This window comes from Entelurus aequoreus, linkage group LG13 (assembly GCF_033978785.1).
Source record: "Entelurus aequoreus isolate RoL-2023_Sb linkage group LG13, RoL_Eaeq_v1.1, whole genome shotgun sequence".
NCBI classification, from domain to species: Eukaryota; Metazoa; Chordata; class Actinopteri; order Syngnathiformes; family Syngnathidae; genus Entelurus; species Entelurus aequoreus.
Genome location: NC_084743.1, coordinates 24,467,789 through 24,484,636, shown reverse-complemented (window position 1 = coordinate 24,484,636; position 16,848 = coordinate 24,467,789). Strand labels below are relative to the sequence as shown.

The following is a 16,848-nucleotide window of genomic DNA, read 5'->3' as shown; positions in this document are numbered from 1 at the left end:
CTTTCAAGAAATGTTTTTTTTCTCTTTTGCCAATATTTGAAACACGTAAACAAAGTACACAGACAAACCACCTTCGTTATGGGGACCAGGTGGAAGTGATTAACTACCGTATTTTTCGGAGTATAAGTCGCACCGGCCGAAAATGCATAATAAAGAAGGAAAAAAACATATAAGTCGCACTGGAGTATAAGTCGCATTTTTTGGGGAAATTTATTTGACAAAAGCCAACACCAAGAATAGACATTTGAAAGGCAATTTAAAATAAATAAAGAATAGTGAACAACAGGCTGAATAAGTGTACTTTATATGATGCATAAATAACCAACTGAGAAGGTGCCTGGTATGTTAACTTAACATATTATGGTAAGAGTCATTCAAATAACTAAAACATATAGAACATGCTATACCTTTACCAAACAATCCTAATCGCTAAATCCCATGAAATCTTATACGTCTAGTCTCTTACGTGAATGAGCTAAATAATATTATTTGATATTGTACGCTAATGTGTTAATAATTTCACACATAAGTCGCTCCTGAGTATAAATCGCACCCCCAGCCAAACTATGAAAAAAACTGCGACTTATAGTCTGAAAAATATGGTACAAATAATGCCAGGATAAATGTAAAAATTTATCACTTTTCAAGAAAATGAATTTTCTCTTACCAATATTTGAAACACGTAAACAAAGTAACCCAAATTTCCATGTTCTGGGATCAATAAAGGATTATCTTATCTTACCTTAAACCACAGAATTAAAATACAAACTCATTTAAACTTGTATTTTTACTTTTAACAACATTGAACATAAAGAACATAAAAAACTGTTCTACTTCAAATCAAATCAAATAAGGGTGATATCTGCTTACTTTCTGTCTGATAAGATAATTCTTTTCACTAAGCAGATTTTATGCTAGAGTGTTTTACTTCTTTTAAGGGTTTTGGACCTAAATGATCTCAGTAAGATATTACAGCTTGTTGCTGAGATTTGATGACCTATATTGAGTAAAACATGCTTGAAACTAGAATATCAACTGTTGCACAGCTGTGTCATCAACACTCACAAGTATAAAACTACTTTTTTAAAGTAATAATTTCTTACTTCAAGCATGAAAAAAAAAATCATGATGTATGCATATCAATTTGTCAAGATAATGCATTTACTTCATTTAAGAATATTTTTCAACATATTGAGCAAAAAGGTCTCTTTTTTTTCTACCAAGAAAAGTGCACTTGTTATTAGTGAGAACATACTTATTTTAAGGTGTTTTTGGTTTCATTGAGGTTAGCTAATTTTACTTGTTTTGGAAAGTCTTGGCAAGCCGAATTTTCTTGTTCCATTGGCAGATAATTTTGCTTAGTTCAAATAAAATACCCCTCATTTTTGTATATTTTTTTTCTTGTTTTTGAACACTGACTTTTTGCAGTGTGTTTTATGGGCCAAAGCTTAAAAATCACTTAGGCATCTTCAGAATGGATCTGACTATCATTGAAAAAGGTTTCCCTCTAGGGGACCTGTTTTTTGGTCCCCACACCGTCAGAGGTCCCCTAAAGGTGACAGTGTAAACAGAGCGATGTCCCCATTAAGTAACGCACGCACGCGCTCGCTCACTCACTCACACACACACACACACACGTTAGCGGTCATGCATGCAAAGGTGACACGTGAGGGTGATTAGCATCAGGAAGTAAACAGGCCAGCCAAAGAGGCGTCTCAGAGGAAACTCCCTGACTTGGAGGCCATGAATATGAAAAAGGCGGCGGCCTACATTTCCTCCTCATGTGTGACAAGTGGCCCCTTTTCTTGGCTAATTACTGCCATGAATAAATTAGCGCTGTGCTGTCAGCCATCAATCAACACCAGATGAACCCTTCCCAACCTCCTCGCTTTCCAAAACGCCGCCGCGCTCCTCGTCACCTCATCTAGCGCAATTACGGTCGGCCCTCGTTGCCAATTAGCTTCACTGCGGGCGGTTAAAGAAGCTCGCAATCATCGTCGCTGCCTTCCAGCTGCCAGTCGCACACGCCTTTTCTGCGCCTGTCAGCCTGCCAGCTCAGGCTGACAGGCGTCGTGCCGACATCCTCTTAAACTTTGCGAGCTGTGGAGACGCCACTTTTGTTCCGGCGGTCCTCTTGATTATGAGAAGAAAACGCTGGAGCACAATTAAAGGAGCGCCACGGATAAATGTAACACACGCAATGATTAAATAACGTGTGCGACCGCAGCTTGTTGTGACAGCTTTGTACACTAGGTGGCACCGTAGCTCTGCTTCTTACACCTCACATCCTCCGGGCACCAACACTTGCTCTGATCATCGGTCAGGTGCCCTTCCACAAATATATCTGGACCGCCACAAATAGATTCAGCCTGCCACAAATAAGACATCAAACGGTTGTGAACTGCCATAAATATAATTGGTCGGTCACGCCACAAATAGATTTCCATCGCAACAATGCAAAAAAAGATTCATACTGCCACAAATAGATATTGATTTGGACCACCACAAAAACAAAGATATAGATTAAGACTGCCACAAATAGATTCGGACCGCCATTTAAAGAATTGGTCTGCCGACCAGATTTTGATCACTACAATTACATTTGGCCTGCCACAAATAGAATTGGTCGGTCATGCCACAAATAGATTTCCAATGCAACAGATTCAGCCTGCCACATGTAGATATAGATTTGGACTGCCACAATTACATTTGGAATGCCATAAATAGAAATGATCTGCCACAAATAGATATCAATTTGCACCGCGACAATAAAATCACAACACAAATATTTGGACCGCCATAAATAGAATTGGTTGATCATGAACACAATATATATTTAGACAGCCACGAATAGATTCAGCCTGCCAAAATAAATAAAAAATTAATCTGAAGGCCACAAATAGATTTGGGAACACCATAAATGTAAATGGTCTGCCACAAAGAGACATCGATTTGGACCGCCACAAAAACAAAGAGATAAAGATCTGGAATACCACGATAAGTTATATAAATGTAGTTCTAAATAAGTTGTATGTATACATTTGAATGGACAGATTTGGACCGCCACAAATAGATTTGAACTGCCATTAAATATAATTGGTCAGTCATAAATAAATATAGATTTTGACCACCATGAATAGAATTGGTCTGCCACAAATAGATATTGACTTGCACCGCCACAATAAGATCACAACACAAATATTTGGACCGCCATAAATAGAATTGGTTGGTCATGAACAAAACATATTTGGACCGCCACAAATAGATTCAGCCTGCCAAAAAAAAAAAAAACTAATCTGGAAGACCACAAATAGATTTGGGAACACCATAAATGTAATTGGTGTGCCACAAAGAGATATCGATTTGGACCGCCACAAAAACAAAAATAAATAAAGATCTGGAATACCACAATAAGTTATATAAATGTAGTTCTAAATAAGTTGTATAAATTTGAACCGACAGATTCGGACCGCCACAAATAGATTTGAACTGCCATTAAATATAATTGGTTGGTCATAAATAAATATAGATTTTGACCACCACAAATAGATTTGGACCACCACAAATAGAATTGGTCTGCCAAAAATACCAATAAAATGTGGGCCGCTACAAAAACAGATATAGATTTTGACATCACAAATTGATTTGGACCGCTTTAAATAGAATTGGTCTGCCACAAATAGATATTGATTTGGACCACCACAAAAACAAAGATATAGATTTAGACTGCCACAAATAGATTTGGACCGCCATTTAAAGAATTGGTCCGCCGACCAGCTTTTTGATCACTACAATTAAATTTGGCCTGCCACAAATAGATTTGGACTGTTATAAGAACAAATACATTTGGCCTGCCACAAATAGAAATAACCCTGGAACGCCACAAATATATATATATATATTTGGGCCACGGTAAATAAAATTGGTCTGCTATGATTAGGTATAGATTTGGACCAACACTATTTGTTTTGAGCTGCCACAAATTGATTTGGACTGCCAAAAATACAAATAAATTTGAACCGCCACAAAAACAGATATAGATTTTGAAATCACAAATGGATTTGGACCGGCATAAATAGAATTGGTCTGCCACAAATAGAAAAGAGATTTGGACCGCCACCACAAGACATTAATTTAAACCGTACAAATAGATTTGGACTGCCACACGTAGATTTGGACCACCATTTATACAATTTGGTCTGCCACAAATAAACATAAACATTGATTACTACAGTTAGATTTGGACTGCAACAAATACGTTTGAACTGCCATAAATACAAATAAAATTTGGACCACCACAAAAACAGATATAGATTTTGACATCACAAATAGATTCAGACCGCCATAAATAGAATTGGTCTGCCACAAATAGAAAAAGATTTGGGCTGCCACAATAAGATATAGATTTGAACCGCATGAATAGATTTGGACTGCCACACGTAGATTTGGACCACATGATGATGATGATGAATGTTTATTTATATAGCCCTAAATCACACATGCCACAAATAAATGTAGATTTTGATCACTACAATTAGATTTGGCCTCCTATAAATATAATTGGTCGGTCATAAATAAATATAGATTTTGAACGCCACAAATAGATATGGATCACCATAAATAGAATTGGTCTGCCACAAATAGATTTGGATTGCCAAAAATACAAATAAAATTTGGACCACCACAAAAACAGATATACGTTTTGACAAATATAATTATAATTGGTCGGTCATAAATAAATGTAGATTTTGAAGGTCACAAATAGATACGGACCGACATAAATAGATTTGGCCTGTCACAAATAGATTTGGACTGCTATGAAACCAAATAAATTTGGCCTGCCACAAATAGAATTGGCCTGCCACACAAACAGATTTGGCCCTCGTGCTGATGAACACATTATAACGGAACTGTAGCTGTGTATGCATTGTACTCCCTTCTCATGTGCAGCTGGTCTGCCAGAGAATAAGACTGACATGAAAGCATGTGTCGCTCTTCTCAACGAGCAGCAGGTGGCCCAGCGGGTCCCTCCCCATCTGTAAGCGCTCACAGGCATGCATCATTACACAAAAAAAGACAAAAAAGAAGCAACAAAGAAAGTTCCTAAATATTTATAAACATTTAGCTTCTCATCTTTGCCAATTATGCAAATTAGACAACGTCATTACGCCACCCCCCCAGCGACTGCGACCCACCACCTCCACAACTAGATTGCAGTCCTGAGCAGTGATGCTGGTCCTGCAAAAGTGCTGCAGCCTTTCCAACTCTCCTGTCTGATGGAATTGCTCTCGTCTCTTTGATGATCAACTCACAAAGATAAAGAAGTTGCTTACAGTCGTTATGAATATTCCCAGGCAATGAATATGAATACATTAAACTGTCATATAAACTTTTAAGAGAGGAAGCTGCAGGGGAAATGGAAATTAAACATTTAGCTTCTGACACATTTTTTAAGACAAACAAGCAGGAAACAAATTATTTCTGCATTAAAGTGTCAGCATAAAAGTGTTAAGTGCTTCGGATTTGTGAACTTGCAACAAACACGTTTTTTTTGTGGTCATTTTTGACAGAACTCCGCAGCGCTATTATTACATCATACCTTGACATTTTAGTGCACTGCAAAGAAGTACTGCTAACAATATGGGAGGCATATTGGATGGTCCATTAATGTTATAGATCACTATGTAGAGAAAAGTACTTATTTTCCTTACATTAAAAGTCAGTCCATCAAAACAACTTTACAATTTTTACAAAAGGTGACTAATAACAGGTTTCACTTTTTTAGACAGATGACCACATCACTGCATGTTTTTGGAATTTTGCCCATCATTTACGATCCTTATGTAAGACAAAACACATTTTTATTCTTATGCATTCTAACTAGTAAATAAACACTGTGCTAAAAATGGAGGGGATGGGAGTCGCTCTATTCTATTCTATAAAGTAGGGCTGGACGATTATGGGGAAAAAAATAATGACGGTTATTTTGATTGATGTCGTAATCACGATTATTCCTTAATTTGAAAACATGAGTATTTATTGCACCACCAAAACTCAACTTTGAATATAGTTTTTTTTTTTTAAACTTAGGTATAATTTCGAAATTAATAAACGACCAGTTATTTAATAATAACAACAACAATAACAATAACTTAAAATAACAATAGGAAAATAAAAAACAATAACATTAAGTTTTTGCGTTTTTTTTTTTAATCCGTTTTTTACCTTTTACAGGTTTTGTGTCAAATAAAGGTATACAAATGTTTGTTAATTAAATGAAACAATCCTCACATTGTTTGGTGCAATACATCTTTGGGTAATTTTGACCAGTATTTTAGATCTAAGCATAATCATTTTGTAAATGTATCATTCATGAATCAAAAACGTGTATTTTTGTCTTACATAGGGAATATAGTGAACATAGTGAATAATAGACACAATTCTAACAAAGTGAGCAACTTTAAGCATCATGCAGCTCATTTGAATTAAATGGACAATGATGCCATGTACTGTGTACCTCAGCTGTGTCCTATTTCGACGCTTGAAATAAGCCGCACAAGGTCGAGGATGGTCATTACAATGAAAAACACTGCTCTACCTGACACTACTAATGTACATCATGATTACTAATCATGTGTGATTGGACACAATGCTTTGTTACTCTTGCCAACTTTTCCTCTCGGCGTAAACAAAAGGGAGGAGAATGCTGTGACTGAAAAAGCGAAGCTCCGAACAGAAATGTTCACTGTTGCAGAGTGGAAACGGTCCTCGGAGAGAACAGACAGAATGCAAATGAAGGCTGCGGCACCTGTGCCATTTTTGATTCACATAGCATTGAACAACAAGCGCAGCGCTTCAGCCTCACTTTGACAAGCCGCTCGAGTGCAGTCAGACAAAATCTATTTTCCGGAGCGTGGAGAGCAACGCGGGGGCGTTTTTAAAAGGTTTCATGGTACAAAGGGTCACGGGACCTGCCTGGATTAAAGTTCATGAGGAAAAGAGGTGTTTCACATGAGGTAGCGCACCTTTTGTTCTGCTCGCTAAACAAGTGACGTGGGCACCGGTGCAAGAAAGTGACATGTGTTTATATTTTATGGGTGGTCTCTGTGAGCAGCACTTACCAAGTTCATGAGGTAGTTCATGGCAGAAAACAGCCACTGAAGTACTGATGCCTCCTGTGAGGTTTGCGCTGAATGCAGCGCCTGAGGGAGGGGGGGAAAGGTTCACAATGTCAGAGAGATCTGGAAGGCAAATTTGAATCTTCAGAGGGAGAAGCAACTTTGCGGAAGTGTTCGCAAGTTTGTGTTGACAGAGCGCACACAACACTAACTTTCTCTGCATATTAACTTTTAACAAAACACTCATATAAACTCACATCACAAAGATGTTTTGTGTAACACCTAATTTTGAAATATATGCAATTATTATAAAGAATATACTCCACAATTACAGCAAATAGAAGAAATATTGTATCATTTATTTTAAATAGGGCTGTTAAAAATTAAATGTTACCTCATATGATTAAAAAATATATATATCGCATTAATTATGTATACCTGTATATGTAGATTAGTCATGCAACACCATCAAGGACTATAAGCCACTATTTATTTCTTACACTTTGAACCCTGCGGCTTATAAAACAGTGTGGATACTTTATGGATTTTTGTTTTTGCTAATTGCCATAATGTTTTGTGTTCAATAGTTTTCATTAAACCCAAGCAGAGGACTGAAATGGTGTGTTTTTAGACAGGTTTGCTCACTGCAGGTGCTGCGATTTGGAAATGTACAAAACGTCCATAGCGTTTCTGCTCAAAATTATTCTTCATTATCCTTCCAAGCAACCTTTGTTAGTTTCACAATATAACTAAAACAATTCATACTTACTAAACCGTCCCATTTCTTTTGTCTGTAAGGGTTTTTTCATGCATATTTATACGTGCAATCGTAATGAAATAACGCTCGGGTCTTTAGCATTAGCTAATATACTAACTTGTTTACGAGTGTCTGTCTTAGTATAACTAAATTACAACGGCATTCTTTTTTTATTCTTTCAGTTTCAGAAATTCCTCAGTAAATTCACCAAGACGTCACCGGGAACTTATTGAGTCTGTTTAGCTGATTGGAGAGCTAGCTTCCGCAGCTAGTGGGTCCATGACGATGACTTCTGTTTTGTTTGATCATCCGTTTTACTGCTGTGTTACAGACATTGTTTAGAAACAATTAAGGTATGTAAATAAACATTTACAAAATGTATCTGTGTAAATAACTCAATTCACAACGTATATATTTGCAGCTTATAGTCCGGTGCGGCTAATATACGGAAACATATTTTTATTCTTCTAAAATGTAGTGGGTGTGGCAGTAAGTCTGCGCTTTTCAGTCCGGAAACTACAGTACGTTATTTTACCTTAACCGCAGATGGTTACCTGAAAGGCAGCACGGATTGGTATACGGTGTATGCATCTGTCAGTGCAAAGATGAGTGGGGAGACACCGACTCAAAAATTTGATAAAACTGTTAGCAAGTTTTAAACAAATGAATGACGTACATTCAAGTAAAACATTTAAAAAGGTTCCTGAATGACAGTCCTTCTCAAATAGTGGGGCGGGCGCCCCTGGGAGGGACATGGTAGAATGCCAGGGGACCCGGGGAACATGCTTTATCAGTATCATATTTCAGACCTGCTTATAAAAGCTGTGCACTGCAAAAAGTGCTCATATTAGCTATTAATCTAGACTCCCTCATTTTTATAAAAAAAAAAAGAATTAGCACAAATTGTTGCATTAATTGTTTGTAGGTTAAAGTGTTTTATATTGTGCTCCTGAGTTAATGTTGATTAATTAAGTTAAGTTAAGTTAATGTTAATTTATTATTCATTATTTAATTTAGATTTTCAGGGTCAAATAGCTCAAGTTAGTAAAAAAAGAGTATGTAGTTTAAATAAGGATTTTTTTCAGGCAAATCTTTTCCGTTACAGACAAAAAACAATGTTAATACATGTATTCCTTGTTGTGAGTTTATTTATGTTTGTCTTTGTTTTCTTTAATTGTAATAAGAATACAATGTTATGCAGAGGTGTACTCATAACAATTTTATAGACAAATGAGACTATTTATAGTCGCGCCGGAGAGTGAGAGGATAGTGGGGTGCGCCGCACTAAACATTGTGGTCATTAGTAAAAGTTTGTTTAAATTATGCGAGTGAGTAATAACCTGTGAATAATCAGGAATAATCCAAAATTAAAAGTGTGATCAATCGGATTTAAAAAAAATAATAATTTGACAGCACTAATTTGAACATGTTCAATCAAAAATACAAGTACAAAAGTGAAACCTTAATTTACGAGTACCCCGACATTCGAATATTTTAAGAACCAAGCTGTCTCTCTGCTTTTTGTTTTTCTTTAAGTTGCGAGCATAATTTGAGTGTTGACAGTGGAGGTTTATTATTTGTGCTGAATGGAAGTTGTGCTTTACTTAATCTCTGGAAAAGTCCAAAATGGAAGCGGCATACATATTTTGTGTGCAAATAAACAGGCGACCAGACTTTTTGTGCCATGTACAATTTGAATGAAAAACAACATCGACATTGTTATTTACCTATGGCCAGCCCATCACTGAAGTTATGCATGCCATCGCCCATGATGACCATCCAGGCGATGCTGGCTATACCAGCGTCCTTCATCTCCTGATCTGAGTGGCAGTTCCCACCATGCGAGTGGCCGTGTCCGTGACTGTGCACCTTGGCCTTGTGTCCATTCACCTTCGTGGGTGACGCCTTGGAGTTTGCAGCGTTCAGTGGCGTCTTGTTGGTGGGAGAGTCAAGTATCTGAAGCTCTGTGAGTTGAGTGTCATTGTGATCATTGTCACAGGGGACGGTGCTGCTGTCAGGGTCTAAAGGAATAGAGATGTCAGTCAACGTGTGGCTGTTTACTCTTTGGAGGGTCTGACTGAACACGACTCACCATCACTGAGCACCTTCAAGTGAACCCATTCTGCATCTGAGCAGTGACTTAATCTGTGATCCGACAACTTGCTTCCAATCTTTCCCTCTTTACTCGCTTTCTTCATGCCCTTCCAAGCAGAAATACATACATTAGTGAATGACATCTCACCGCAACTTTCAATTCAAAGTAGAGATGTCCGATAATATTGGCCTGCCGATATTATCGGCCGATAAATGCTTTAAAATGTAATATCGGAAATTATCGGTATCGGTTTCAACCTCCCGATTTTCCTGTGAGACTCCCGAATTTCAGTGCCCCTCCTGAAAATCTCCTGGGGCAACCATTCTCCAGAATTTCTCCCGATTTCCACCCGGACAAAACTATTGGGGGCGTGCCTTAAAGGCACTGCCTTTAGCGTCCTCTACAACCTGTCGTCACGTCTGCTTTTCCTCCATACAAACAGCGTGCCGGCTCACACACATAATATATGCGGCTTTTACACACACATAAGTGAATGCAATGCATACTTGATCAACAGACATACAGGTCACACTGAGGGTGTCCGTATAAACATCTTCAACACTGTTACAAATATGCGCCACACAGTGAACCCAAACCAAACAAGAATGACAAACACATTTCGGGAGAACATCCGCACCGTAACACAACATAAACACAACAGAACAAATACCCAGAACCCCTTGCAGCACCCCTTGCAGCACTAACTCTTCCGGGACGCTACAATATACACCCCCCCGCTACCACCAAACCCCGCCCCTTAACCCCATCCACGTTAATCAATTCATGGTAAAGTTACATTGTTTAATGCATCCAGCGGGGCATCACAACAAAATTAGGCATAATAAAGTGTTAATTCCACGACTGTATATATCGGTATCGGTTGATATCGGAATCGGTAATTAAGAGTTGGACAATATCGGAATATCGGATATCGGCAAAAAAGCCATCATCGGACATCTATAATTCAAAGCTTAAACTGTGCATCGAAATGCTATAAAGGATTTTCCATCTGAACCTGGCAGCAGTGAGGACGTCAGCCTTAGCGAGGTGCTGTTTTACTCACCTGTTGATCCTTGTAGTGCTTAAACATGCCGATACAGTGTTCGATAATGAAGAGAAAGTAAATGCCGGCCAACGCAGTCAGGCCCTTCCACACTCCATCAAAGTCGGTTGCCAGATCGGTGCCATGGCTCGGGTCACTGTGGTCATGCTGCCCTTGAGACTATCGACAGTATGAGAAAGTGAAAGTTTAGGGTAGAAGATAGACATAGGGATATATTCTCCTGTTTGTACTCTATTGTTATGTATGCGCTTGAAGTTACACACGTTTCACTTAATATTCTCCCATTCAACCTGCGTGTGGGAGCGTGACCGTTTGATATTACTGTGGAAAAAAAATCAATTGATAGCTGCTATATTATAAATGCATTTTTTATTAAATTGTCACACAGTTCATTGATCACGGTTCAGATGCATTGAACGTCCATTAGTACCAGGATGTATGAAGACAGCAGATATACCGTATTTCCTTGAATAGCCGCAGGGGCGTTAATTAATTTAAAACCTCCTGTCACACCTGCGTTTACCGGAAACCGGCGGGATGGCCGTGCATGCGGTAATTATTTTAAAACCTCTTCTCACTCCGGCGTTTACCAAAAGGAATCCATAAAATTTAGGCGTGCGCTTTGAGTGTGATGTAAGCATACCATCATGAAAAGCACATTTAATTAAAAAAAACGTTATTATGGTCTTACCTGTACTTATAAATGGAGTCCATTTGCAGCTCCTTCTGACCAAAAGCATCGATAACTTGTTTATAGAAGTCTTCCTTATTTTCTTTCTTCAGTTTTAAAAGTCTCTGTTTCGATGGAGATATTCCTTTAATTATTACCTCCTGCTTCGATTGAAAGTCCAGTTTAGAAAACTGTAATCCTCCATGTTAAAAGTTCAGGCAGAGGGAAAAAATAAATCTCTTGCTGCGTGTGTTCACTTCTTCTGCAGTACAGGAAGTCTCAAGAAGGATCACTAGCGCGGCAGCGCCCTCTACCACCAGGAGGCGGGAGTCATTTAATGACTTATACAGTATTTCACACACGCAGCTACGGTATATTAATAAAACATAGCTGCTTACTGTTCTCTTTAGCATACTGTACCGGTATTCAATAGCTTGAACCTTAAATCCTACTGAAAAGCTCTTTATCTTTTTTCCTTTGTGCGATTGTAAACTACTGAAAGCAGCTTTCTCCATTTTGAAAATGAGGACAGATGCGTCACTCGTGACGTAACGAATTTGACCCGGTGGAAGTTCTAGCCATATGCTAAATATTTTGCGAAACGAGTTTGACCCGGCGAAAATTATAGACATGCGATAATAAAATTAATATTTTGCGAAACGAATTTGATCCAGCTTCAATAATAAACCGGCGATAAGGCCAAGCATGCGTTAATTATTTTGAGAAACGAGTTTGACCCGGCAGTAATTCTAGACGTGCGAATACTATATTCCCTGCGCCAATTCAAGGAAATACGGTACGCGCAATCCTCTTCTACGAGACAACAATATGCATTTTGATTTATGACAGTTAATACATATTGGTCTTTTTATACTCGTCTTATTGTAAGTGCTATATGAATAAAGTTTGATTTGACACACATAGTGTATATATATATATATATATATATATATATATATATATATATATATATATATATATATATATATATATATATATATATATATATATATATATATGTATGTCTTGGGCGCAGTTGGGTGTTCCAACAGGACAATGACCCCAAACACTCGTCAAAAGTGGTAAAGGAATGGCTAAATTAGGCTACAATTAAGGTTTTAGAATGGCCTTCCCAAAGTCCTGACTTAAACGTGTGGACAATGCTGAAGAAACAAGTCCATGTCAGAAAACCAACAAATTTAGCTGAACTCCACCAATTTTGTCAAGAGTAGTGGTCAAAAATGCATACAGAAGCTTGCCAGAAGCTTGTAGATGGCTACCAAAAGCGCCTTATTGCGTGAAACTTGCCAAGGGACATGTAACCAAATATTAACATTGCTGTATGTATACTTTTATACCCAGCAGATTTGGTCACATTTTCAATAGACCCACAATAAATTCATTAAAAAAATCAAACTTCATGAATGTTTTTTGTGACAAACAAATATGTGCTCCAATCCCTCTATCACAAAAAATAAGATTTGTAAAAATTATTGGAAACTCAAGACAGCCATGACATTATGTTCTTTAAAAGTGTATGTAAACTTTTGACCACGACTGTGTGTGTGTGTGTGTGTGTGTGTGTGTGTGTGTGTGTATATATATATATATATATATATACATACATACATACATACATACATACACACACATATACACAGACATATATAAATATATACACATTTATATACACACACCTTGAAAGTGTACAGGTTTTTTTTTTTTTAAATTAAAATGGGAATTTTCTGTCAAGGTTACAACCAATTTTTCATTGTAACATTGATTCTTTTGGGGAACTCTGCTTTACTGTACGAACGTTTCGGTTGGCGAACCACTAGAAGAACCCATTAAGTTCGGAGAACAAGGTTCCATTGTATTTCAGTATTGCACAGGTGAAGATGATCTCAAGTGCAGCCCTCAAATATATAGCGGTATAGCTCGGTTGGTAGAGTGGCCGTGCCAGCAACTTGAGGGTTGCAGGTTCGATCCCCGCTTCCGCCATCCTAGTCGCTGCTGTTGTGTCCTTGGGCAAGACACTTTACCCACCTGCTCCCAGTGCCACCCACACTGGTTTAAATGGAACTTAGATATTGGGTTTCACTATGTAAAGCGCTTTGAGTCACTAGAGAAAAAGCGCTGTATAAAATATAATTCACTTCACTTCAAATAACTATATTACAGCACCTCGACAATCTATCTACTTTGAACTCACATGAGGCAGCAGATGAAGGAGCGCGTCTCCGCTGAGTGTGCCCACAGCCAGGGCTACAAGAAAGGTGAGAAGGAACTTGAAGCAGGACTGGTTGAGGATGGGCACGAGAACAACACCCAGCAGAGACAGCAGGCTTATGATGGTGATGGACACAAAGCCCCACACCCAGGTCCACACTGGAGACAGGGAGAGAATAAAAAAATAATCTGAATCAGTATTTGTGTCTTTGGATCCCATCAAGAAAACTTTTTTGCTGGCTGAGGGAGTTCTTCCTTTTATTACTACAAAGTGGTAAAAAAGTATCTCTTCGAGGGTTTTCAATCCAAATGTCCTTGTGATGACACAAGGCCTAAAGCAGGAAACTTAAAGTGACACTTCAGCAAATTTCTACTTGCTGCGCTGTTGATGGAAGACATAAGGCAGAGCAGCGTGAGAAAGGTGCGCTATCATTTAAACTGTCAAAACAGCACAAGGCCAAAGCGAAAAAGTTTACGACGATTTGGTCACAGAGGACAAAATGCTTAATGTAGTATGAAATTCAATGTCACACCAGTGATGGTGCGTTTGCTTAACCGAAGCTGGATTCTTCACCAGTGACATTTGGCTATAGGCTTTTTATTGACTGAAACACTCTAGGCATGTAATGCACACCTTACTGCCGGTAGACTGGAGAACAACAGAGAAAACCACCATGCTGTAAATAAGTGAAAAAGTTCAAATTAAATAGTCAGAAAATAGTTAATAATATTATAATATGGATGATACATGTTATGTATACTGTATTGACCTGAATATAAAACTTTGGAGATGGGATGGAGTCTCTTATAATCAGGGTCTTCAGGATTACACATGCAGGTGGCTGTCGGTGCATTTGTCTTATCTACACATGACAATTCTATCTCTAGATGTTCATCCCTTTACCATTTCTCATCGATGTGGAGGAACAATCACATAAATGAAAAAGCACTTTTTATTTTTAAGTTGCTATGTTTTTCCCAGGCAGCACGGTGGCAGAGGGGTTAGTGCGTCTGCCTCACAATACGAAGGTCCTGAGTAGTCCTGGGTTCAATCCCGGGCTCGGGATCTTTCTGTGTGGAGTTTGCATGTTCTCCCCGTGACTGCGTGGGTTCCCTCCAGGTACTACGGCTTCCTCCCACCTCCAAAGACACGCACCTGGGGATAGGTTGATTGGCAACACTAAATTGGCCCTAGTGCGTGAATGTGAGTGTGAATGTTGTCTGTCTATCTGTGTTGGCCCTGCGATGAGGTGGCGACTTGTCCAGGGTGTACACCGCCTCCCGCCCGATTGTAGCTGAGATAGGCTCCAGCGCCCCCCGCGACCCTGAAGGGAATAAGCGGTAGAAAATGGATGGATGGATGTTTTCCCATGCTTTGAACCCTGCGGCTTATACAAAAGTGGGCTAATCTATGGATTTTTCTCTGCTAAAGGCTAAATTATGGAACAGATTAAGCAAAAACATCAAAGTACTAAAATAATCTACTTTAAGAAATTGGTCAAAAGTGTTTACAAAGTACAAGGAAGAAGAATCCTGATCACCTTGAACTTTATTTAAAAAAAAGAGAAATTCATCTTCATCTCATAAAGAATGAATAAAAAAATCTATTACTTTTCTGTTTTGTTTGATCGTCCATTTTACTGCAGTGTTACAGGCACGGTTTAGAAACAATTAAGGCATGTAAATAAACATTTACAAAATCTTTCTGTGTAAATATCTAATTTCACAACGTACTGGTATATATCTGCGTCTTACACCTGATTTCCACAGGATGCCTCACAGCTGCGGTGCGTAATCAGAACGGTACCACTATTTGGCATCCGGTAATCCCCACCGCTGTTCTGTTGCAGCTCCGCCGTGCGGCAAAATAGTGCTGACTTTTACGAGATCTCGCGAATCCATGCATTATCATGTGATAAAGTAAACACTGCAAAATATCTCAAGTTTTGCCGTCCATCAATACCCACAGGCGGGCATGCCTGACAGCACTGACTTGACTCGTTTAAAAGACACAAGTTTTGACTTGCAGGACGACGACTTTATTTTTTTTGTAGCAAGCAACAACAGGAACATCATCCCTGGCGAGCGTTTTAGACACACACAACTGCTACAAACAACGCCCCTGCTTCTACAGCCCCCATATTAGCTAGCATTTGACACAAGACCCCATATGTGCACAAAGCTCCCCGTGATATGCCTGTACATGCTTCTTTCACCAGAGGGTGTGTTCTAATTATCATGGGATCCCACTCCTCAGCCTTCCCGGTAAGGTCTATTCAGGTGTACTGGAGAGGAGGCTACGCCGGATAGTCGAACCTCGGATTCAGGAGGAACAATGTGGTTTTCGTCCTAGTCGTGGAACTGTGGACCAGCTCTATACTCTCGGCAGGGTCCTTGAGGGTGCATGGTAGTTTGCCCAACCAGTCTACCTGTGCTTTGTGGACTTAGAGAAGGCATTCGACCGTGTCCCCCCGGGAAGTCCTGTGGGGAGTGCTCAGAGAGTATGGGGTATCAGACTGTCTGATTGTGGCTGTCCGCTCCCTATATGATCTGTGTCAGAGCTTGGCCCGCATTGCCGGCAGTAAGTCGGACACGTTTCCAGTGAGGGTTGGACTCTGCCAAGGCTGCCCTTTGTCACCGATTCTGTTCATAACTTTTATGGACAGAATTACTAGGCGCAGTCAGGGCGTTGAAGGGATCTGGTTAGGTGGCTGCAGGATTAAGTCTCTGCTTTTTGCAGATGATGTGGTCCTGATGGCTTCATCTGACCAGGATCTTCAGCTCTCACTGGATCGGTTCGCATCTGAGTGTGAAGCGACTGTGATGGGAATCAGCACCTCCACGGTTCTCGCCCGGAAAAGTGTGTAGTGCCATCTCCGGGTTGGGGAAGAGATCTTGCCCCAAGTGGAGGAGTTC

The 16,848-nt window shown here is 39.2% G+C and overlaps 1 protein-coding gene across 1 annotated transcript in view; it reads right to left on the bottom strand.

The window, feature by feature from the left end:
* Positions 1 to 16,848, bottom strand: part of slc39a10 (solute carrier family 39 member 10) — a 71,993-nt gene that overhangs the window by 5,216 nt on the left and 49,929 nt on the right. The window contains exons 6-10 of the mRNA XM_062067605.1: positions 13,916 to 14,091; positions 11,034 to 11,192; positions 9,968 to 10,076; positions 9,603 to 9,896; positions 7,122 to 7,202 (exon numbers count right to left, since the gene is read on the bottom strand). Coding sequence (XP_061923589.1) covers positions 7,122 to 7,202; positions 9,603 to 9,896; positions 9,968 to 10,076; positions 11,034 to 11,192; positions 13,916 to 14,091 — 819 coding nt within the window. The remainder of the gene's footprint in view (positions 1 to 7,121; positions 7,203 to 9,602; positions 9,897 to 9,967; positions 10,077 to 11,033; positions 11,193 to 13,915; positions 14,092 to 16,848) is intronic.